Below are 23,755 nucleotides of genomic sequence, written 5' to 3'. Positions count from 1 at the left end.
ACCCAGGATATATGCAAAGTCAGACTAGAATCCGTTGTCTAGTTGCCAAAGCTATGACTAACCTAGACAGCGTATTAAAAAGCAGAGACATCACTTTGCCAACAAAGGTCAAACCCACAATAAATTTTAAAAAAAACTAATTTTTCAATGTCTTGTTCTGGGAAATCCCAGCATTTCCAGCATTCTGGGAAAACCTCAGCATTCCCAGGTGCATCAAGATAGCTTTGGGGTTCCCAATTTACATCATAAGAAACATTACAATTTCTTTAAAAAAAAAGACCAGAAATCAGAGAGGTTGAGTAATGAGCCTGAAACCACACAGCTGGAGAAGCCAAGCTGGCATTCAAATGAGGCGCTCTCTGGCTGGAAGCCCACCACGGCACGGTTGTCGGTCACCTTCTCCCCACCCACCAGAGGGAGAATGAGGTCCAGTGCTTGGCTCGAGAGGATCCCCGAGGCTTAATATGAACCCCAGAGAAGGATTGGCACTCATTCCAATCCTTCCCATCCCAGGAAGCCTTCTAGTTACTAATCTGCACCTTTATCCTCTGGGACAGCATGGTTAACACTGAGTCTATTGCCCCCAACAGCCAAGAAAGAGATGCAGGCAATCCCCCATGGTGGGGGAAATATCTGTGGTTATTGTTAGTCTTGAAAAGGAATTTTATTTAATATCTCTGTAGCAGAATTATGGGAGTCACTTTTGATTCTACTTGAGTAAAAATTCTCTGCAAGTTGACAGTGACTGTGGAATGAAAAGTTAACACATCCCAGGAAAGCCACCCTCCTGGGGAAATGAGACTGATCTTCAGGGATGAGGAGACACATGGCCGGCCTGGAGTCAAGGGTGAGCTTTCAGCACCAGAGCAGGTATGCTTGCAAGAAGGCCTTGGCCTTCTTGATCTAGTGACATGAGTCACTCTCCTGGGACTCGCTGGTGGCTGAAGTGTGGGTGTGGGGGTCCTCCAAGCCCAGTGGGACCATTGAGACTCCAGACCTGGAAGCTCCCTGGGAAGCCCAACAGAGCAGGTGAGCTCCATGCTGTAGTGAGGGGAGCAAGCTTCCTGGCCCAGGAGGAGCTCTCTGAGGGCGACTAGGTGCAGAGGAAGTTGGGAAAGTATTGATAAAGAGGGTTGTAGCTCCTCATGTTTCTTTTCAGGCAGTAGACGAATTTCTGATCGCATGCGCAGAGCTGCTGCTGGCAGCGGGACCCGTGTTCTGCAAACAGGATGCCAAATGCAGGATGAGAAAGCAAACAGACGCTCTGTGACACTGACTCCAGGCTGGCCCTGGAGCAAGATTTCCTGCTAGCCTGAGTGGACACCCCAGTCTCCTTCCTACTCTCAGCCTGAGGAGGGATCCCAGCTTCTATGCTGAGGGTGCATCATCGGATGGAAGGGGCACAGCCACTAGCAGCCCAGGGTGAGGTTTGAGCCCAGGGAGACCCAGCTCCTGCCCTCAGGGAGTCTCCAGTCTGATGGAGAACACAGATACCCCCCAGAGTTCCCAGTATGATGGTGGAGACAGCTCTGGCTCTGGAGAAACTCCAGTTCTCAGAGAGGAGAGGCCATCCCCAGATTTAACTTTGAACTCAGATGGACCTGAGCTTGAATCCCAACTCTAGCTGTGTGTGCTTGGCAATCCTTTTTGAGTCTGTTTCCTCATCTGTAAAATGGGGACATTAAACCCACCCACAGCAAGCAAAAGGACATATGCAGAGCACTTGACTCCTACAGCATGTTGAGCCTAAGACCCTTCAACCTGTCCTTGGAGGTCAGACACAGCTGCAATAATCCTGCCTCTCTTGCCCCCATCTCTGCCCACCCAGATATAGACTGGCTGAGCTCTCGGGACAGCTGACCTCAGAGACAGCAGGAACCCAGGCTCTTCAGGTGACCCGAATGGAGGCCCCAGTCTTACCGCAGATGATGAAGCCCCACGCAACACTGTATCTGTAGGCCTGTGTCAAGACGTCACAGTCTTGTGTCTCCATCTGGGCGTAGCAGTGGTCATGCTTCCAACAGCACCTGTCGATGCAAGAGCCTCAGATCCCAAGCAAAGGGCATCTGTGCCTTGAGCAGAAGCCACCATGTTGGTTAAGGTCTGATCAAGAAAGAATCTCATAGTGGCTAAGTCCTTCCATTAGGGTTGCCCCACACTTGTACCAGTTCACAGGCTGGCTCTCTCCTCCTGGGCCCATGGGGAGACTACATTTCCCAGCCTCCTTTGCAGGTATGTGTGGTCACATGACTAGACAGCCTGTCGGCCAGGGAAATGCACAGAACTTCTAGACCTACCCATAGAAACCTCCCACTCTGTGGTCCTCCACTCTCTCTCTCCATCTCAGCAGGAAGGAAATGTCCCAGCTAAGGGCTCTGAGGCCATAGGGAGAGCCACAAGACAGGAGAAACCTGGGTCCTGGAATTGATACGTGATTCACATAGTTAAGTGAGCAAAAACTAAACTTCAAGGATGATAGGCATGGACAACTGTATGTTTTTTTAGATTTACAGAAAAATTGAGAAGATTGTACCAAATGCCCCCTTCTACCCCACACTAGTTTCCCCTATTATCAACATCTTTCATGAGTATAATACATTTGTTACAGTGAACAAATGAATTTGCTGGTTGTTGTTTAGTCACTAAGTCATACCCAACTCTTTTGCAACCCCATGGACAGTAGCACTAAGCTCCTCTGCCTGAGGGATTTCTCAGGCAAGAATACTGGAGTGGGTTGCCCTTTCCTTATCCAGGGGATCTTCCCGACCCAGGAATCGAACCTACGTTCCCTGCATTAGCAGGCGGACTCTTTTCTACTGAGCCACCAGGGAAGCCCAACAAACCAATATTGACAAATGATTAAATAAGCATTAACTAAATAATAACATATCACTGTTGGGTCCTTAATTGTTGAAGTCCATAGTTTTGTTTTTTGTTTTTTTTATTTCCTCAGTGTTTACCCAAATGTCCTTTTGCATTCCGGTATCAGGTACAGACACCGTATCACACGCGGTTGTCCTGCCTCTTTAGGCTCCTCCTGGTCATGGCATTTTTGTCACACCTTCCTTGTTTTTGATGACCTTGACAGTTTGGAGGAATGGCAGTCAAGTCTTTTGTAGGGTGCTCTCCTACTGGGACTTTGCTGATGCTTTTCTCAAGACGGGTTATGGGTGTATTTTGCAGCCTATGTTGCCCCCGTTTTGGCCACTGGGAGCACCCTTGTTCGGTTCCTATGCTCTTTGACATACTCTCATCAATGTGGGGTTTGGTTTAGGTTTATTTTGTTCAAGGCTTTCCTTACTTTCGGAGAAGGCAATGGCACCCCACTCCAGTACTTCTGCCTGGAAAATCCCATGGACGGAGGAGCCTGGTAGGCTGCAGTCCATGGGGTGGCTGAGGGTCGGACATGACTGAGCGACGTCCTTTTCACTTTTCACTTTCATGCATTGGAGAAGGAAATGGCAGCCCACTCCGGTGTTCTTGCCTGGAGGATCCCGGGGACGGGGGAGCCTGGTGGGCGGCCGTCTATGGGGTCGCACGGAGTCAGACACGACTGAAGTGACTTAGCAGTTCCTTACTTTGGGGCACTACAAAAAGCTCTGGTTCATCTTGCATACTTCCTGCCCAACTCCTTGGATCCGTCATCCATCCAAGAAGCCCGGGCTCCTCTCTTGGAGAAAAGTATTGGGAACCAGGTGTGGGCGCTGGGCGTTGCTTGCTGCTTCTGGAGCATTGTTTCTTTTAGGGCCTTTCAGCTGACAGAGCAAAACACATGTGTGTGTGTACTGACCCATGGATACACACATATATTTACATATTTCTACATGTAATCATCTGCATCTATATTAAATTTTATGTTTAGTTGCTAAGTCATGTCCAACTCTTTCGAGGCTCCATGGAATGTAGCCTGCCAGGCTTCTCTGGCCATGGGATTTCCCAGGCAAGAATGCTGGAGTAAGTTGCCATTTCCTCCTCCAGCGATCTTCCCAACCCAGGAGTTGAACCCACATCTCCTGCATTGCAGGTGACTTCTTTTACTGTTGAGCCACCGGGGAAGCTCCTGTACTAAGCTAGCCAGGAGTTTCTACTGAAGTCTCAACTCTAATCCATAATCACATAGAACATTCTAGCTTCCTGTCACTGCTTGTCTGGTCTGTAAACTCCCACTCCATGTGCCCTTCACTTGTGGAAACATCCCATCTCATTATACATGTTTAGCTGTATAAGAATTGGTAACCCTGCAGGTTGTATTTTGCAAAGAGCAATCTCTCCCACCTCACATGTTCTTCTAGAACACTGCCACTTCCCAATCAAGAAGTGGAAACTAGGCCGTCTCCATCTTAAAGCCGTTGTGACTGCCTAGACCAAGAGAACAGCAGAAGTGATGCAATAGCGTTTCAGAGGCTGAATCATAAAAATGCCATGCTCTCTGGTCATGCAGCTCCAGACCACTCCCCCTGGGAACCCAAGAGTCACCGGGCTGTGGGGAAGTCCATACAGCCTTAGAGAGGCTTAAGGGAGAGGAACTGAGGCCCCTGGCCCATAGTCTCAACTAAATTCCCAGCCAGTAGGCAGCAACAACTTGCCAGCCTTAGGAGTGAACCTTCTAGAAATTGGATCACCCCGCCTCAGCGGGGCTGCCCAAGCTGAAGCCAGGTGGAGCAGAGACAAGTCATCCCACCAAGCCTTGCCCAAGTGGCAGAACCTTAGCCAAATAAATGGTTGTCATTGTTTTAAGTGACTACATTTGGGGGTCTTTTTTTATGTAGTGGTAAGTCAACTGATACATTAGCCACTGAGATTCTGGAAGTTACTGGATACATCTTGGGCAAGTCAGTTAACCTCTTTAAGACCCCGTTTTCTTATCTATAAAATGGTGCTTAAACGCTCATATTTCAGAATTGATATTGAATTAAATGAGATCATGTGGGAACAGAGCCTGGAGCCTAAAGGGAAGTTATGACCATTGGCTCACCAATCAGTCCCATCCATGGGGGTGCCATGACCCCCCCAGCCACAGTAACAGCCGTAGAAGCCATAGTACTTCAGGGCGGGCTTTCCAGTCACCTTCTCAATCATCGACTTCAGGTCCAGCAAGCTCCCTGGGACAGCAGGCACACCTGAAAGACAGCCATGTCCCCGGATGAAACCCAGGCATGCCTGCTCCCACTTTCCCGCATGCTCCCACCCTTTCTTTCACCTTGGGGCTTGGAGGGACCAAGATGACCCTTTTTTATCCTTCCCACTCGTGAGAGAGGAATGAGAAAATTGAAGGCAAACAGTGTAGAGGAGGGGTTAGAAGTCTGGATGTGGAGAATGAGCCACTGGGTTCAGGTCCCGGCTCTATCGCTAATGCAGAGTATCACTTCATCTCTCAGAGCCTCAGTTTCCTCATCTGCAAAATGGGGGCCCTACAATGAATGCCTACCTTTTGGAGACACCATGAGGGTTGAAACAAGGTAAGGTATGTACTTTCCAAACACAGTGACAGACACATAGTGAGTGACCAAGGAATATTGGGGATAATGAATATGGTATCCGTATGCAGTAGGCAGAAGGCACTTCCTTTCTCTCCTGATGACACACCCCTCCCTCCCTGAAACGAATACTACTTGAAGCAGGAGGCACAGAATCCTAGAACAGCGTGGGACCTGCAGGGATCTCTGAAGCCAGCTCCCTCATCTCACAGATAGGAAACTGCAGCTCAGAGGGGAGGGTGCCTTGCCCAGGGTTTTGCAGTGTGCCGGAGGCCCTCTCCCTGCACCTGGCCTCCCGCTCCTCCTGCAGTCTCTAGGGATCTGGAAAGGCATCAACAGGACAGCCTGTCAGAGGCTGTGTGCTTGGTAATGTAGGTCATGTAGGGGTTGTAGGAGAGACCTAAAGCCGAGCTCCCCTACACTGGGCTGTCACCTCTAGGTGGGAGGTGGGAGCAGGTGGGGTGTGCAGAAAACCTGGACAGGCCTGAGCAGAGAATGTCCAGGATCGTGGAATGGAGTATTGCTATAAGAGTCTTGTTTTCTGATAGCTTTATTTTTCTTTTTATTTGGCATCAAAGTAAAATATCTGCCTCCCACATCTACAAGCCCCATATCCTCCACATAGCACCATCTATTCATATCTCCTCCTGGGATCCTGCCCCAGCCTGGCCCGTCAGCAATTATCCTGTGTCAAGGATGAGGAAACAGAGGCTCAGAGAGGTGAAGGCTCTCGCTGAAACTGACATGTTCAGGGCAGAGCCAAGATTCAGAATCAAGTCTCCAGGCCCTCTGTGACTGGTCTCCTTCCCACTACCTTACTGTCCACAAGTTCAGGGCTCTCAGAGCAAGCACTTACTACAAGCCAGGAACCAAGCCAGCATGAGGAGGCCCTTCATCTCCAGGGTTCTGGAAAAGAAAACACAGCCCATGACATGCCAATCAGCAGAGGTCCTCATGGCCTATTCAGACCCCGCTCCTGGCTAAGGAGGGCTGCTCCGTGGCCCACTAGGCCCCACCCTCTCATGCTGGGCAGTAAACAGGCAACTGAAGCTTGAAAAGATGAGGCAAAAACCTCAAGGAGTTGACCCAGGAGATCTCTGGGAGGAGAAGGGGCACCCGTGGGGTGTTGTCCCCATAGAGATGGGAGAGAATTTTCCCATCAGAAATGCCCCAAACCCAATTGTTCCTCCTTGAAAATTGTTTTCCAATTATATTTTATGGCTGTGTTGGTATAAAAACAAATGCAATCCAGACTGGATTCACTCTTCTACATTCATGATATTATATTTATTTTTTTCTCCTGACTTTAAAAGAATTTAAAATTGAAATATTCTTAGGACTTCCCTAGAAATCCAGTGTTGAAGACTCTGAGCTTCCAGTGAAAGGGGCATGGGTTTGATCCCTGGTCGGGGAACTAAGATCCCACATCATACAGTGCAGCCAAGAAAGTAAAAAAATAAAATAAAATGTTAAGAAGTTCTGCTTCTTTAAAAAAAAAAAAATTAAAGCAGTTTCATAGGCCCCAGGCACTGTGTCTACCTAAAAAATAAGTCAGCCCTGGCTGTGCACAACAGTTATGAAGGGTAAGTATCATTGTTCTAAGGGAGAAAAATGTGTACCCCAAAACGTGTCTCTTTGGTGTAGGGATTAATTTAGGCTGGTTATTTTTAAGAAGCAGAAGGTTTCTTTTTACTTCCCCCTTGGCTGCCTCAAGAATTTAGATAAAGAGTCTGTTCCAGGCATAGAGCTATCAGCAGAGACATGTGCAAGAAATCCGGGAATAGGTGTGGTGGGGGAACTTGATGGGGCCTAGGGATCAGAGTCCACCTGTGTTCCACGGTTCTCCGCAGGCCCGGCAAACATTTGGACGCCAAACATTTGCCTTTCCAACTTTGCCTTCTTCCCCTTTGAAGTCCCAAACCACTACACACAACATCCTCTTTGGTCTTTCTCGCTGAAGATGGTTATTTACGGTAAGGGTTTGGGCCATTTTGGTGAGTCTCTGTTTTCCTGGATCTCTCCCATGTATACATGTTACAAAATTTTTGTTTCATTTCGTCTGTTAGTCTGTCTGATGCTGATTTGATCCTTAGACCAACCAGAAGAACTTCTAGGTTGGGTAGAAGAGAATTTCTTCCTCCCCAACAGTTCCCATTTTGCTAGTAAAGAAATGGAGACTCAGGGACTTTCCTGGTGGCCCAGGGGTTAAGAATCCACCTTGCAATGCAAGCGACTTGAGTTCAATTCCTGGTTGGGGAACTAAGACCCATACGTTGTGGAGCAACTAAGCCTGAGCACCAGGACTAGACGGTCCGTGTGACACAGTGAAAGATCTCACATGACCCAATGAGGATTGCACGTCCCGCAGCCAAGACTTGACTCCGCCAAATAAATAATAAACAAATTGAACAGAAGAAGAAAAAGAAACAGAGACTCAGAGAGTTGAAACCACCTGCCAGGAGTCACACAGCTGGCAAAAACTGGAGGCGGGGTTCAAACCCAGGCCTGGCGCACCCCTCACTGCTCCACACATCCTCCCTGCCCAGAGGGGTGTGTTCTCCTTTGAGCTGAGAGGATCGGGGTCCTTCACAAGCTCTGCCCCATGGGCCTGGAGACCCCAGCTTCCCTCCCCAGCATCTCCCTTTGGCAAATACATGAATCCCTAACCCAGAGTCCATAAACGTCACGCCGGGAGGCAAGGGAAATTCCTCGTGTCTTGGGCTGGTGATGGATTCTAACTTGCCTCTTAAGAGCTTCTTGCTGATGGCTGTCTGCTTCCCTTTCCTCCTTCGATCCCAAAGCCCTTGTTCACCCAGAGCTGCTTGGCTGGCCTGGAGTCTGCTGGGATTCGACTCTGACGCCCTGCCTTCTCTGATCTCTCAGTTCAGTGATCACTCTGCTGGCCCTCTGCCCCAAGCCCCTGGCACCTCCCAAGGCCTGGCTCCAAACATACAACCTCCATCTCCGAGGGCTCCCAGCTGCTGGGCTGGCCTCTGTGGGCCAGCTTTAGTCCAGAAGCTCCTCTGAGTTCCAGGAACATTCCTGGGGGTTCTGTCCACCCACAGCTTCTGCTCTGAGAGCTCTAAACAGCCAAAAAAGATGACCCTGGACCCTACCTTCCAGGCCAATCTTCCTCACTGCTTCCTGGGGCTGTGATAGAAAGTGGACGCCAGCTGCCATGTACCGGGCAACTAAGACATTCCAGACACCGTCCATGTCCCCTTAAACCTGCCAGTGGCTCCAATGAGTGGGGACTGTCAAAGCTGCTGGCATGGTCTACCCTCTAACAGTCATTTGTTGAGTGAGAGAATACCCACTACTGATTTTGCAGATGAAGAAATGGAGCCTCAGGAAGGGGAAGTGAGATGCCCAAGGATTCAGCCTGGGACCATGACTCTATCCTTTGACTGACCCTCCTCCACTGCTTCCAAGCAGCCTCTGTGTATTAATCATCTTGCTCATTTTCTGTATTTCATGATGCTTTGACATCTTGGGGACCTTGCTAGGCTCAGCCCCTCCAAGACTAGCTGATTCTTAGATAAAGCAAAAGGCTTTTCTGTGAACAAGGCTTTGAAATGCAGACCAACAGATCCTAAACTCCCTTGTCCAACCACCTCCTCTATGTCACTCTCACACTCTGAGCTACTATATCCCCTGGCCTGAATCACCCCAGGGCCAGGACCAGACCACCAGGGATCACCCCTACAGCTTGAAGTCTGCTGAAAGTGTGCAAGCTGGCCAGTCCTCAACTGCTTACCCTGCCCTGTCTTGCCTTCTCCACACCACCCAGGCCAGGTTTTCCCTCATTTCTTCTGCCTCCTGAGAAAACCCTGGTGCTTCCCCTGTGGCCCTGCAAGGTGCAGTGTGTCCACCTCTCTCGGAAACTGTAACAAACTGTCTCTCAAATGCAACCATCTCCTGATCCGTGGGCTTCAACATACTTGAAGAAAGCCAAGATCCTAGCTGCACATCCGAACATCTTGGGACATGGCTCGGCATTGAGGGAGCTGTACCAGGCCCCACACAGAGGGCTCTGAACACTCGCAAAAGATGCTTCACGGAGAAAGTGGCAAAGGCTGGAAAAGTGGACCATCCGTGAAGCCCAGGCTCCAGGAGGAGGACGTGGGGTTGACTATTTTTATCAAGCAACCACGGAGGAGAATGAGCGAAGCCAAGAGATAATTGTGGAGTGGAGCAGAGGCTGCGGTAATGAGAAATGCGGAGAGAGGAGACAGCCTGACAGAAGCATGGACACGTGGGGGCCAGGAAGCGGCTGGGTCACCGAGGGGACGGGTTCTCCAAGTCCACGGGCAGCAGCCTCCCTGCTCCCAGGATCCTGCCCCCAGCCCGTTCCTGCCTCTCACCTGACAAGGACCATCAGCGCTAAGCCCCCGCTACACAGATAGTGCTGCTGGGACCTTCCGACGCCTGGGGGAGGCCACTCGCCCTCTCACAGCCCCTCCCTCTGAGTGCCCTCCCCCACCGCCTCGGGCCAAGCAGCCCCCAAGGAGGCTCCTCACCAGCGACACCTTCTCTCTGGCCTCGGGCTGGAGCGGAGGCAGGAACTGGGCCCAGCTGGTTTTAAGGGCCTCCCTGCCCACTTCCCACACTGCCTGCGTCAACTCCAGGCTTCCTAGTAACACACAGGAAACCTTACTCCACCCCTCAAGACCCCTGGGGATTTTTTTCCCTCTCTGTGTAGAGAGGCAGCTATTTCCTGACCCAAAGTCGGGGGTCTGGATGGCTTTCAGGACAGACATGGAGGCCACTCATGGTCAAGGTTCTTCTCCAGCAATAGCCCATTTTTCCCTGACATCCCCCTGCCCACACACGTACACACACACACTTTACTGAGAAGATGTGAGCTCCTTCCTCCCTCCGCCCTTGACTCTTTCCTCTCTCTCTCCCACCATGACAGCAGCATCAGAAAGAAAGCCCCTCCGTGGACCCTCATGAACCCTTCTCTTCCCAGGACCTAGACAAAACCAGCACCATGCCCTGGAACCCCGCAAACTCATCTCAATATGGAAGGTATTTATTGAGTGTCTACTCCCTGCCAGATTGTTGCTGGAGACCCACTGTGAATAAGACAGACACCCAGCCCCCAGGAGCCTCCCTTCTGGTTGGGAAATATAAATAAATACAGTGTGTCCAAGGGCATTACCTTCCGTGGGAAACGTCCTCTCTGTTCTTTCACATTTCTTTTTCTGCCTCTTTTCCTCCCTCTGCCTACAGGTGTACACCAGCCTCTTCACTCCAAACCAAACGAAAGGAAGCCCCACCCCACCCCCGAAAAAGAAAACGTCCCTTGCTTCTGCCGACCTCTCTCCAGCTTTCTTTTTCTCCTAAAAACCAAAACTCAGGACAGAGACACCTCTTCTTGCCCATCACCTCCTCCCTTCTGAACCCCTTGCACCTGCATTCTGTTGCATCCCTAAGACAGCAGCCAAGGGTCCCCCCAAACCTGGTCTAGCCCAAGCTTGGGCTTCTCCCAAATACTCCATCCCACTGACCACCTCCTCCTACTTGAAACTCATTCCCTCTGGTCTTCAAGAAGCCACAGTGTGCCCTCTGCCCTCCTGCGGCTCACCCCCTGTCTCTGTTAACCCTCAAATGCAGATGTTTTCAAAGGACTTGCTCTCCCCTCTCTACCTCTCTCACAGGGTGGGTTATCCCTGTACAGGGATTAAGGTCATATTTATACACAGATGTATAAAGAAAGCTGAGCATCAAAGAATTGATGCTTTTGAGCTGTGGTGTTGGAGAAGACTCTTGAGAGTCCCTTGGTCTGCAAGGAGATACAATCAGTCCATCCTAAAGGAAGTCAGTCCTGAATATTCGTTGGAAGGACTGATGCTGAAGCTGAAACTCCAATATTTTGGTCACCTGATGTGAAAAACTAACTCATTAGAAAAGACCCTGATGCTGGGAAAGATTGAAGGCAGGAGGAGAAGGGGACAACAGAGGATGAGATGGTTGGATGGCATCACCAACTCTACGGACATGAGTTTGAGTAAACTCCTGGATTTGGTGATGGACAGGGAGGCCTGGAGTGCTGCAGTCCATGGCGTCGCAAAGAGTCGGACACGACTGAGCAACTGAACTGAACTGAACTGTCCCAAAAATCCCTGGCCGTGAAGCATCTGGCACTAACTCTCACACAACAGTAACCCTGCTGCTAAGTCACTTCAGTTGTGTCCGACTCTGTGCAACCCCATAGACGGCAGCCCACCAGGCTCCCCCGTCTCTGGGATTCTCCAGGCAAGAACACTGGAGTGGGTTGCCATTTCCTTCTCCAGCGCATGAAAGTGAAGTCGCTCAGTCATGTCCGACCCTCAGCGACCCCATGGACTGCAGCCTTCCAGGCTCCTCCATCCATGGGATTTTCCAGGCAAGAGTACTGGAGTGGAGTGCCATTGAGTGGAGTGCAAATGACTGAATTCACAGAGGAGAAAGGACAATGTCAGGTCAAAGAGCCTGAGCTGCCCATCAGACAGAGAAGTCTTGAAAACTGAACGTCACCTCTGACTACTCATGTCGCCTGACCTCCTGAGGTCTCAGTTTTACCATCTGTAAAACAGGACAATAACAGGAGCAACTTCATTTTATAATTGTGATTTGATGAGATGAGACAGGCAGAGGGATTCAGCACAGTGCCTGGCATCTAGGAGGTATTTACTGATCATAACTGCTATAAATATTATTGCTGTTATGTCTTTCCACTAAACTGAGAGCCCCACGAAGGTACATTCTGGGTCTGCTTCATTTCTGCACCCCCAGCATCTGGCACATAGTAGGTGCTTAGGTAGCTTTGTTGAGTAAATGCATGACTCCTCTGGCTCTAGCTTCATTCTCATCACACTCCCCAAGCCCACACTTTAAAATATAATTATTAAATATATTTTATAATTATATAAATAATATTATATTGGTTTCTATTTATATATAAATTATATTTATATAATGTCCTGCAGGAACCCCAAAACTAAACTCACTGTGTCCCCCATGACTCAGCCCCTCCCACCTCCCCATCTCTGGTAATGGAACCAATCATTCATGCTTCAGCATTAAAACACTCAAAACACTTCAAGTGGAGACTTTTGAATGCAAGATTCTTCTCTGGTTAGTTTCTGACCCCAGCACTCAGAACAAGATGTAACCCATGGTAGGGTCCACAAGACATGTCTGTGGAATGAATTAAAACCCCGTAAGCATGCTGGGCACTTGGCGTGTCTGTCTCATGAAGTCTTGCCCAGGGTCAAAGACCTGGACAGCCGTTGACACCCAGATACTGTCTTGCCCTGAGGCCCTGGGTGGCTGAAACACCCCTAGTCTCATCAAACTATTTGATGCCCCCCAAGGAAGCTGGCACATAGAATAGGATTGCCCGGGACTCACTGCCAGAAAGTCTACATTGAGTCTTCCTCCTCCAGGAAGTTTCCCCTGATTGCTCCTTCTACAGGACATTTGCCTGTCTCTGCAAGGTAATAGAACTCATCACACACACTGTCCACTTTGGTAATTCCTGTTGGAAGAAATGACAAGGCCAACAGCTCAGGAAGAAAGAAGAGAAGAACTCAGTATCAGTGAGTTTCCATAGTGCCACAAGCAAAAGACAAGTTTGGTGTTCATGACCTTGAAAGTGAAAGTGAAAGTCGCTCAGTTGCGTCCGACTCTTTGCAACCCCAAGGACTATACAGTCCATGGAATTCTCCAGGCCAGAATACTGGAGTGGGTAGCCTTTCCCTTCTCCAGGGAATCTTCCCAACCCAGGGATCAAATCCAGGTCTCCTGCATTGCAGATGGATTCTTTACCAACTGAGCCACAAGGGAAGACCAAGAATACTGGAGTGGGTAGCCTATCCCTTCTCCAGGGGATCTTCCCGACCCAGGAATTGAACCAGGGTCTCCTGCATTGCAGGCGGATTCTTTACCAACTGAGCTATCAGGGAAACCATCCATGGGATTTTCCAGGCAATAGCACTGGAGTGGGTTGCCATTGTCTTCTCCAATTCATGCATTAACCCTCACAAAATCGTGTGGGGGTACAGCGATTCCATTCTGTCAGTAAGGAAACTGAGGGGCAGATGTTAGTTTGCCCAAGGTCACACCTAGTAAAAAGTAGAACCAGACTCTTAAGCCTGTCCTGTCACTTAAGTCCAAGAATTTTCCATTACACAAAGAGGTTGAAACCCAATAAAGACATAGTAATTGGGATTTTCCCAGGACACCATCAAAGTGTCACATGATTTCCTTATAGACCAGATGGAGAAGCGAAAGCTGATTTAGAGTTACAACCTCATATTACCAGTAACTGATGAGTCGAATTGGATCTTTGGTTATATAGTTTCAGCCCAGGGCAGTATGTAACCCTTGGAAATGCTTTGCTTGTCTTATAGAGTTCCTTTTAAAAAATGGAGTTAATAGCTGATGTATAAACATTAGATCTCAGCCTGAGATCCAGATTTCCAGCTTCTGCTTAAAAGATCTAGCAGTCCTGGCTCTGGGGTTGAGAAGTGGCCACACCCACAGACTGAACATGTGTTTGACTTTGCCGTGGTGGTCTTCCCCATTCCTTCTGCCCACCCTGACTCTCGGCTGCTCTCTGCCTGGTGGGCTCTCTAAGGGTTTGCCATAGAACTCAGTCTTGAGTTCCATCCTCTCCACATGTTCATCAGCAATGGGACAGGGGGTGCCTTGAGAGCAGAAACCATCTCTTCCACAATCGTGTTTCAAGTGCCGAGTTCAGAGCCTAGTACTTAATAATTGCTCAGTAAACACTGTATAAGCCCCTTAAAGGAACCCATCCCAGGATGAAGAGATTACTGAAGGCCTTCTGAAAGAGGAGGTGCCTTGGCTGAATCTTTAAGAGTAGCTTGGAGAGCTTGGAACTTTGTGCACTGCTGGTAGGAACGTAAAATGGTACAGCTGCTGTGGGAAACTGTGTACGGCAACCCCTTAAAAACTAAAAGTTCAGTTCAGTTCAGTTGCTCAGTTGTGTCCGACTCTTTGCCACCCCATGAATCGCAGCACGCCAGGCCTCCCTGTCCATCACCAACTTCCAGAGTTCACTCAGACTCACGTCCATCGAGTCAGTGATGCCATCCAGCCATCTCATCCTCTGTCATCCCCTTCTCCTCCTGCCCTCAATCCCTCCTAGCATCAGGGTCTTTTCCAATGAGTCAACTCTTCGCATGAGGTGGCCAAAGTACTGCAGTTTCAGCTTTAGCATCAGTCCTTCCAAAGAAATCCCAGGGCTGATCTCCTTCAGAATGGACTGGTTGGATCTCCTTGCAGTCCAAGGGACTCTCAAGAGTCTTCTCCAACACCACAGTTCAAAAACATCAATTCTTCGGTGCTCAGCCTTCTTCACAGTCCAACTCTCACATCCATACGTGACCACTGGAAAAACCATAGCCTTGACTAGATTAACCTTTGTTGGCAAAGTAATGTCTCTGCTTTTGAAAATGCTATCTAGGTTGGTCATAACTTTCCTTTCAAGAAGTAAGCGTCTTTTAATTTCATGGCTGCAGTCACCATCTGCAGTGATTTTGGAGCCCAAAACAATAAAGTCTGACACTGTTTGCACTGTTTCCCCATCTATTTCCCATGAAGTGATGGCACCAGATGCCATGATCTTGGTTTTCTGAATATTGAGCTTTAAGCCAACTTTTTCACTCTCCTCTTTCACTTTCATCAAAAGGCTCTTTAGTTCCTCTTCACTTTCTGCCATAAGGGTGATGTCATCTGCATATCTGAGGTGATTGATATTTCTCCCAGCAATCTTGATTCCAGCTGGTGCTTCTTCCAGCCCAGCCTTTCTCGTGATTTACTCTGCATAGAAGTTAAATAAGCAGGGCGACAATATACAGCCTTGACGTACTCCTTTTCCTATTTGGAACCAGTCTGTTGCTCCATGTCTAGTTCTAACTGTTGCTTCCTGACCTGCATATAGGTTTCTCAAGAGGCAGGTCAGGTGGTCTGGTATTCCCATCTCTTTCAGAATTTTCCACAGTTGATTGTGATCCACACAGTCAAAGGCTTTGGCATAGTCAATAAAGCAGAAATAGATGGTTTTCTGGAACTCTCTTGCTTTTTCGATGATCCAGTGGATGTTGGCAATTTGATCTCTGGTTCCTCTGCCTTTTCTCAATCCAGCTTGAACATCTGGAAGTTCATGGTTCACGTATTGTTGAAGCCTGGCTTGGAGAATTTTGAGGGTTACTTTACTGGCGTGTGAGATGAGTGCAATTGTGCAGTAGTTTGAGCATTCTTTGGCATTGCCTTTCTTTGGGATTGGAATGAAAACTGACCTTTTCCAGTCCTGTGGCCACTGCTGAGTTTTCCAAGTTTGCTGGCATATTGAGTGCAGCACTTTCACAGCATCATCTTTCAGGATTTGAAATAGCTCAACTGGAATTCCATCACCTCCACTAGCTTTGTTCATAGTGATGCTTTCTAAGGCCCACTTGACTTCACATTCCAGGATGTCTGGCTCTAGGTGAGTGATCACACTACTGTGATTATCTTGGTCATGAAGATCTTTTTTGTACAGTACTTCTGCGTATTCCTGCCACCTCTTCTTAATATCTACTTAATATCTACTTTTAATAAAATTAAAAGTAGAGTTACTAAATGACCCAGAAATTTCCTTCCAGGTATGTGTCCCAAAGAATTGAAAGCAGAGTCTCAAAGAGATATTTGTACAGCCAGGATGATAGCAGCATTCTTTACAATCACTAAAACATGGAAACAATCCAAGTGACCACAGACGAGTCAATGAACAAATAAAATATGGCACCATGCAATGATATTCAGCCTTAAACAGGAAGGAAATTCTGAAATAAGTCAGTCACAAAAAGACAAAGACGGTATGATTCCACTTATATGAGATACTTAAGAGTAATCAACATCCTAGAGACAGAAAGTAGAATGGTGGCCAGAGTCTGAGGGAGGGAGAATGAGGAATTAATGTTTAAAGGGTGCAGAGTTTCAGTTTTACAAGATGAAAAGAGTTAAGAAGATGGATGGTGGTGGTTGCACAACATTATACACATACTTAATGCCGCTGAACTATGTACTTCAAATGGTTAAGATGGTGAATTTTAGGTTCTGTGTATTTTATCACAATTTTAATTCCATAAGGCGCCATTTTTTTCCCTGCATGGCACTTATCATCGTCTTTTTTTTATTATGTTGTATGCAGTTTATTATTTGACAATTTTTTCCTTTTGCAAACCTATAGGTGATTTATCTAATAACATTTAGGTACAAATAATGAAAATTCTATATACTTGAAATGATTTCATATTCACTGATCATAGTTCTCAAGATTAAACCAACAAATCATAGAAATATTCCAATGCAACAAACTAGTAAATTGGATTTTTTCTTTTATAAACTTCTGCCAATTATCAACATTCAGCTAACTTTAACTTCTCCCATTAACTTAGCAAAACTTGAGTAATTTAGCGATTTAGTAATTTCTATTTAGCAATTTCTCATGTCCATTTTACCTTTCTACAGCTTGGCAGTGCTTCCCATTATCTCTAATTCTCTTTGACATATTTTTTTTTTTACTTGTTTATGATGTCTGTCTCCTACCTCTTCCACAAGAGAGCAGGAAGATTCTCAGTCTTGCTCTTCATGACAGTATCAGCTGCTAGCACAAAGCCTAATACTTATGTGGTAGTCAGTACTCATTTGCGGAGTGACAATGATTGGATGGATGAATCAGTTAAGTCTGGAGGCAGTAGCAGCTCCACTGAATTTCAGCCATGACATAAGTTGGCTACAAATAAAGGAACTAAAGAGCCTCTTGATGAGGGTGAAGGAGGAGAATGAAAGAGCAGGCTTAAAATGAAATATTAAAAAAACAAAGATCATGGCATCCGGCCCCATTACTTCATGGCAAATAGGTGGGGGAAATGTGGAAGTAGTGACAGATTTCCTCTTCTTGGGCTCTAAAATCACTGCGGATGGTGACTGCAGCCATGAAATCAGAAGACGTTTTCTTCTTGGCAGTAAAGTTAGGACAAACCTAGACAGTTGCAAAGCAGAGACATTAGTCTGCCGACAAAGGTCCGTAGAGTCAAGGCTATGGTCTTCCAGTGGTTGTGACAGCTGGACCGTAAAGAAGGCAGCGCACTGAATAATGATGCCTTCAAACTGTGGTGCTGGAGAAGACTCTTGAGAGTCTCTTGGACAGCAAGGAGATCAAACCAGTCAATCTCAAGGGAAATCAACTCTGAATACACGTTTGATTCAGGGCAGAAGGAGAAGAGGGTGTCAGAGGATGAGATAGCTGGATGCCATCACTGACGCAGTGGATGTGAACTTGGGCAAACTTCGGGAGATGGTGAGAGACAGAGAGGCCTGGCATGCTGCAGTCCATGGGGTCGCAAAGAGTAGGACACGACTGGGTGACTGAACAACAGCAGTGAGTTGGCTGCTTGCCCTAAAGATACACACAGCCAGCCCTGTCTTGAGCTGTTACACACGTAACAGACTCAACTTCAACTTTCACCAAAACTTTTGCTAAAAATGCAAATCCAAACACCTACTTGATAGCAAGAATGCGTTTTCCTTTATCTTTGAAAAATCAGTTCAACTATTTGCTGTCAAGAAACATTCCCTGAACTAGCCTTCCTCTCTGACTCTGTTTCTGTCGTTCGCTCCACCTGGCGTGTTCTTCACCCTCCTTTTCACCTGGCAAAGCCTACTTGTTCTCCCATGCAGAAATGGCCCCTCTTTTTTGGAGGCAGAAGAAACCCTAGGACCACCTGTGGCTCTGAAGACCCAAAACCTAAGACCCAACGTTCTAGGCTCATAATCCTGAGGTGCTCAGGATTCCAGGCCATTCCACTTGTTTTCAGCCCCAACCCAACCCAGCAACCACTTCCTGAGCCGTTCCTGTGAGCAGAGCTCACATGGAATGTGGCAGTAAGGAAGTAGATGCCAAGCTCAATTGAGAGGTCGTGATGCGACCCCTAACTGTTAGGATCCGGTAGATGAGGACAGGTCTTTAGAATGCCAGTGGCTCCCAGAAGAACATCTGAACTCCTTCCCCTGGCTTACAAGGAGGGGCTGCCTCTTCCAGATGCCTTCCCTGATACCTGCATGGCAGAACTCATGGTTTCCCCTTCTGTTCCTGGGTCAATTGTCCTAACCTCTGTGCTGCTGAAGTCAGAAGATCTGTCTCCCCATCAGGCACGTGGCCCCTCATGATCTGCTCACCCCTTTCCAGGCTTGCCTTGGGTCCACCCAAAACCCAACGCATTGCCGGGAAGAAGACTGACGCCTCCCCTTTCCAGTCCGCAGTGCGATGGCCCTCTCTCCCTCCCTCTTGCCCCCTCCCTCTCTCTTCCCCCTTCCTCCTCCATCCCTTCCTTCCTGTTACCCCATCCACTTTCTTCTCTTCCTCCACTCCTACCCCTCTTTCTAGACTTCCCACACTTATCATTCAGTCACTGTTTTGTGAACACCTATTGTGCTGAGCTCTGGTTCTGGGGCAGAGCAATGAACTAAGACAGATGAGAACCACACCCTTGTGGCTCCCATGGACTTTGCATTCTGTAAGGAGTGGACAGAAATAGACAGTCAACAAGAAAAACACAGAATTTGTTAGGTATTGATAGACGCTATGGAGAAAAAATCAGGAAAGGAGGAGTGGGAGTGGTGTGTATGCGTGTGCGCACGTGTGTTGGTGGGAGGGGGCTCGTGGTGGTAGTAACCAGTTTAATAGGGTGGCCAGGAAAGGACTTACTACAGAGGAGACGTGAAGGAGGGGAGGGAGGGAGCAGGCTATAAGGAACCTGGAGAAGAAGTTTCCAAGTAAAGGAAGTGCAAAGGTCCTGGAACAGAAGCACGCCTGTAAATTGGAAGAATAATAAGGAAATCAGGTGTACTTTTGCTAAAATAAAACCTTCTGAACCCATTGCCTTGCCCCAAGCTGGGTAAGTTTCCTGTCTCTGTGCTCTCCCAGCAGCCTGCGAGCTCCCTCATCATAGCATCAGCCACACTCCATTACAACGTCTCCCCACCAGACTCTGAGCAACTTGGGGACTTTTCCTTTGACATTCCAGCACCCAGCATAGGGCTTGTGCTGTGCTTAGTCGCTCAGTCCTCATGTCGGACTCTTTGCAACCCCATGGACTGTAGCCCACCAGGCTCCTCTGTCTCTGGGAATCTCAAGTAAGAGTACTGGAGTGGGTTGCCATTTCCTCCTCCGGGGGATCTTCCCAACACAGGAATCAAGCCCATGTCTCCTGTATCTCCTATTCTGAGGGTGGATTCTTTACTCACTGAGCCATCAGGGAAGCCCTTAAGACATGTTTATTGACTGCCTAACTGAATCAATCAATCAATCAATCAATGAACAAATTAGGCTCTATGAATCCTTGAGAGTGTCTTATTCATCTCTACCCCTGGCAGCATCCAGGAACCCAGAAAAAAACATGTGCTGGATGACTAATAGGAACAGCTAATGCTTATTAAGAACAGACACCATGCTAAGTTTTTTATGTGGCTTAGTTCATTTATCCTTAAAGCGATCCTCTGAGGCAGGCACAACTGTCAGATGCAGTTTGCCCATTGGGACCATGAGGTTCAAAGGTCAAGATATGGCTCACCCAAATCAGATAGCTGGTAGGTGGCAAAGCTCTGCATTGAACCTCGTAAATTTGACACCCAAAGCCATGTCTACTTAACCCAAAGTTAAATTGCCTTCCAGAGATGGGGGCCTGGGATTCGAGGGAGAAAGGGCTAGGGGGAGACAGAGGAAAGGAGAGGAAAGACCTTCCTACAAGGGCGAGGAGTGGCGTCTTCCCCATCTCTGGTCTTCTCTCCGTGAGCACCAAAGTTTCCGGCACACAGAGGGTGTTCAGTAAAAGTTAAGGAATGTTAAATAGTTGTTGATGATTCATTTTCCCAAAGAGGAAAGTTTTGTGTGGTTTCAGTTAAAAGAAATTCTGTCAGATTAACATGAACACAGGTCCCAACTTGAACCCTATGGTGATAACCCTGCCCAGCTTTGCCCCTAATCTTAGGAATGAGCTTCTGGGTAACCTCTGTCTGCTTTTAGGTGAGGCCTTGTCTCCTTAAGAATGACACAGCTGGGGACTTCCTGGCAGTCCAGCAGTTAAGGATCTACCTACCAATGCAGGACACACGAGTCTGATCCCTGTCTGGGAAGATCCCACGTGCTGAGGGAAACCAAGCCCGTGCCCTACAACTACTGAAGCCTGTGTGCCCAGAGCCCATGCTCTGCAACAAGAGAGGCCACCACAGGGAGAAACCCCCGCACCACAACTGGAGGAAGCCTGTGCACAGCAACGAAGACCCAGCACAGCCAAAAGTAAATAAATAAGATTTAAAACATGAACGACACGGCTCACGAGGTTTGATGCATTCTGGGTAAAGGACCCCACAGCCCAAGGGATCTCCCCTCAGGGTCTGTGCCCTGCCTGCCCCTCCCAGGGACCCCTCTCTGGCTCCTCAGATGCCACTTTCTCAGTCTCTCCCACTCCCGCTGGTTGGCTTGCAGTCCCCTGGCCCACCACTGACCTCTCTGGCCTGGCCTCAGCTCCTGTTCTCCTGAGCAGCCTCACTGGGCCACGTCTAGAGCCCCAGGTCCTGCTGGCTCCCCACTTCCAGTCACAGCACTGGGGTCCAAGGGCTGCAGATCCCAACAGGTTCTAGGCCTCCAGAATCCGAAAGCCGCGAATGAGAGGGTGCAGTGAAGGCAGTCCCGGAGGTGGGGAGGAGGAATTTCTGCCCAAAACCAGCCGGGCACCCCTCTGCTCAGCCCCCAGCTCTCCTGGCAGATGCAGGAAGTCCAGCAAAAGCCTGGAGCCTGGGACTGGCTCTCCTGCCAAAGGGGCCTGGGCAGTCACCCAAAGAATCCCAGCAGGGGTAGATGTGAGTCCTGAACTATTCAGGTCATGGCCTTATCTGCTGCACGGGCCTTGCTAATCCCCTGAGCCTGGAAGGATCGCAGCCACCTCGGCCCTGAGCTCGGAACTTTCTGCGGGATCTGACAGTCTACTAAGTAACCTGACTGTTTGCATCCCTGGGCTCCTCAGTCTTCATGGAGGCGGGAGCCTGGACCCAGATCCTGGGGATGGGAGCCTAAGAAAACATGTGGGCAGGAAAGCGATCAGAAGGGAAAGTACTGAAGCAGTCCAGGAAGCAAATGTACTTCTTTTTTTATTTTATTTTTATTAACACCAAAAGCATTTTGCATGGGGTGTAGCCAATGTGCCAGCCTGGATGGGAGGGGTTTTGAGAGAGAGCAGATACATGCATGTGTATGGCAGAGTCCCTCCCCTGTTCGCCTGAAACTCTCACAACACTGTCTATCGCAAACGTACTTCTGGAAGTGAGTTCTGAGAAGAGGCATCGGTGGCTGGAAATTAAGTTGGTGTCATTCATTTCTGAATTCCTATCATCATTGTGTCCCGAATGCCTACGCTGTGCCAGCCGCTGTGCTGAGAGGCGGGTACAGAGATGAATAATGGAGAGGGTGGTAGTGGTGTGGGGAAGTCCTTGCTCTCAGGGAGCTTGAAGTTTAAGGATGGAGAGAGCTCAGGAATAAGCCCTCCACCAAAAATACTGCAGAAGTGCCAGGAAAGAAACGCAGTAGCTGAGACAGAGGCCCGCCCAGTGCATGGTTATTAGCTAATAACTATGGGCATGAGAAACGCTGGGCTGGAGGAAGCACAAGCTGAAATTAAGATTGCCGGGAGAAATATCAATAACCTCAGATATGCAGATGACACCACCCTTATGACAGAAAGGGAAGAGGAACTAAAAAGCCTCTTGATGAAAGTGAAAGAGGAGAGTGAAAAAGTTGGCTTAAAGCTCAACATTCAGGAAACTAAGATCATGGCATCTGGTCCTATCACTTCATGGGAAATAGATGGGGAAACAGTGGAAACAGTGTCAGACTTTATTTTTTTGGGGCTCCAAAATCACTGCAGATGGTGATCGCAGCCATGAAATTAAAAGACACTTACTCCTTTGCCGGGGACCAGCCCCGGCTGATCCAGGGAATTCGAAGCGGGGACGGCGTCGGCGAGGATCAGGAAACAACTGCTTAATTAAACGTTAGTTAAGGATATAAAGAGTAATAGAATGAGGATAGCTCAGTGAAGAAATTCAGTGGAGAAAAGAGGCTGAATAATTCAGCCAGAAGGTAAGAGAAAGAACGACATGGTGAGACCAAGTTTCGGTGAACAAGGCCCGCACTTTATTTTTCAAAGTAGTTTTTATACCTTAAGTTATGCATAGAGGATAATGGGGGAAGGGGTAGAGTCAGGCAGCAAACCAGGCTTTCTTCCTGCAAACTTATCATATGCAAAAGCTTAGGTGATTTGCATCATCTTCTGGCCCGGAGGCCTGTTAACATTTTAAGACCTTTTCTTCAGAAAACTTATTTTTCTCTAAAGGTGATTGGTCAGGAGCCACCCTCCAAAAGCATTAGATAAAGTTGCATTCCTACAGAGCAAAGGTGTGGTGGGCTATAACAAGAAAAAGAATTAACTCAAGGGTCCCAGGTTACAAACATTAAAGCTACTATTTACACCAATTATATTAATCAATACACTGCCAGGGACACAGCAGGTAAAGGGATATGGAAACTTAGCAGCAAACATTGGCCCAACAAGTGAAAATCCCTTCACCAATACAATTTCTAATCAATCTTTTAACTGCTCAAAGGAATCTGTATTTAGACAGTTTAGAACATCTCATGCCTCTCAGTTTGGAGGCTCTGAGCAATCACATGTGGCCGGAAAAACCTATTCAGGCAGGCTAGAGGACTTCCAAGGGAGTTTGTAGGTTGAAACACTGTCACACCCAGGAATTATTAACAGGAGCTGTAAGCTAACTCTTTTTTCAGAGAGGTAGTGGGGGACAGCCCCCCGTAAAGTCAGAGGTGTAGGTGAAAGCACAAAGCAGAAAGTAGGCAGACTCTGGTTTTGGGGGTAGATTGCTCGAGAATTTCCAGGGAGACTCCTGAGGCTTGATCCCACCTTTGCGTATGCCAAGCCTCCTTCCTCATGACCTTTGCCAGGGGCGGAGCTCGCTCCCTGCACTCCTTGGAAGGAAAGTTATGACCAACCTGCTGCTGCTGCAGCTAAGTCGCTTCAGTCGTGTCTGATTCTGTGCGACCCCATAGACAGCAGCCCACCAGGCTCCCCCATCCCTGGGATTCTCCAGGCAAGAACACTGGAATGTGTTGCCATTTCCTTCTCCAATGCATGAAAGTGAAAAGTGAA

At 48.2% G+C, this 23,755-nt stretch overlaps 1 protein-coding gene across 2 annotated transcripts; it reads right to left on the bottom strand.

Moving 5' to 3' along the window:
* Positions 1-634: 634 nt before the first annotated feature.
* Positions 635-10,095, bottom strand: PLA2G5 (phospholipase A2 group V). 2 transcript variants are annotated; one of them, XM_086364977.1, is made up of 5 exons: positions 9,998-10,095; positions 6,334-6,383; positions 4,976-5,120; positions 1,921-2,027; positions 635-1,218 (listed from the first exon to the last, which is right to left on the bottom strand). In XM_086364977.1, the coding sequence occupies exons 2-5, from the start codon at positions 6,371-6,373 to the stop codon at positions 1,094-1,096; spliced, it is 417 nt and encodes a 138-aa protein (XP_086221103.1). In that variant the 5' UTR covers positions 6,374-6,383; positions 9,998-10,095; the 3' UTR covers positions 635-1,093. The 2 variants fall into 2 exon arrangements, with proteins under 2 accessions (XP_086221103.1, XP_086221097.1); XM_086364971.1 differs by having other exon boundaries at positions 9,842-10,023.
* Positions 10,096-23,755: the final 13,660 nt, after the last annotated feature.

This window comes from Bos grunniens, chromosome 2 (assembly GCF_055505025.1).
Source record: "Bos grunniens cultivar Pamir isolate PY7600 chromosome 2, Bosgru_T2T1.0, whole genome shotgun sequence".
Lineage (NCBI taxonomy): Eukaryota > Metazoa > Chordata > Mammalia > Artiodactyla > Bovidae > Bos > Bos grunniens.
The sequence above is the reverse complement of the archived record's forward strand: the minus strand, read 5'-3'. Positions and strand labels throughout refer to the sequence as shown.

Excerpts from the sequence above, each read along its gene's own strand:
- PLA2G5 (XM_086364971.1), bottom strand. Across the intron at positions 2,028-4,975 it reads CCCATGGATGGGACTGATTG|GTGCTGTTGGAAGCATGACC; the intron begins GTGAGCCAATGG and ends TTGCATCGACAG. Across the intron at positions 1,219-1,920 it reads GTGGGGCTTCATCATCTGCG|AACACGGGTCCCGCTGCCAG; the intron begins GTAAGACTGGGG and ends TCCTGTTTGCAG.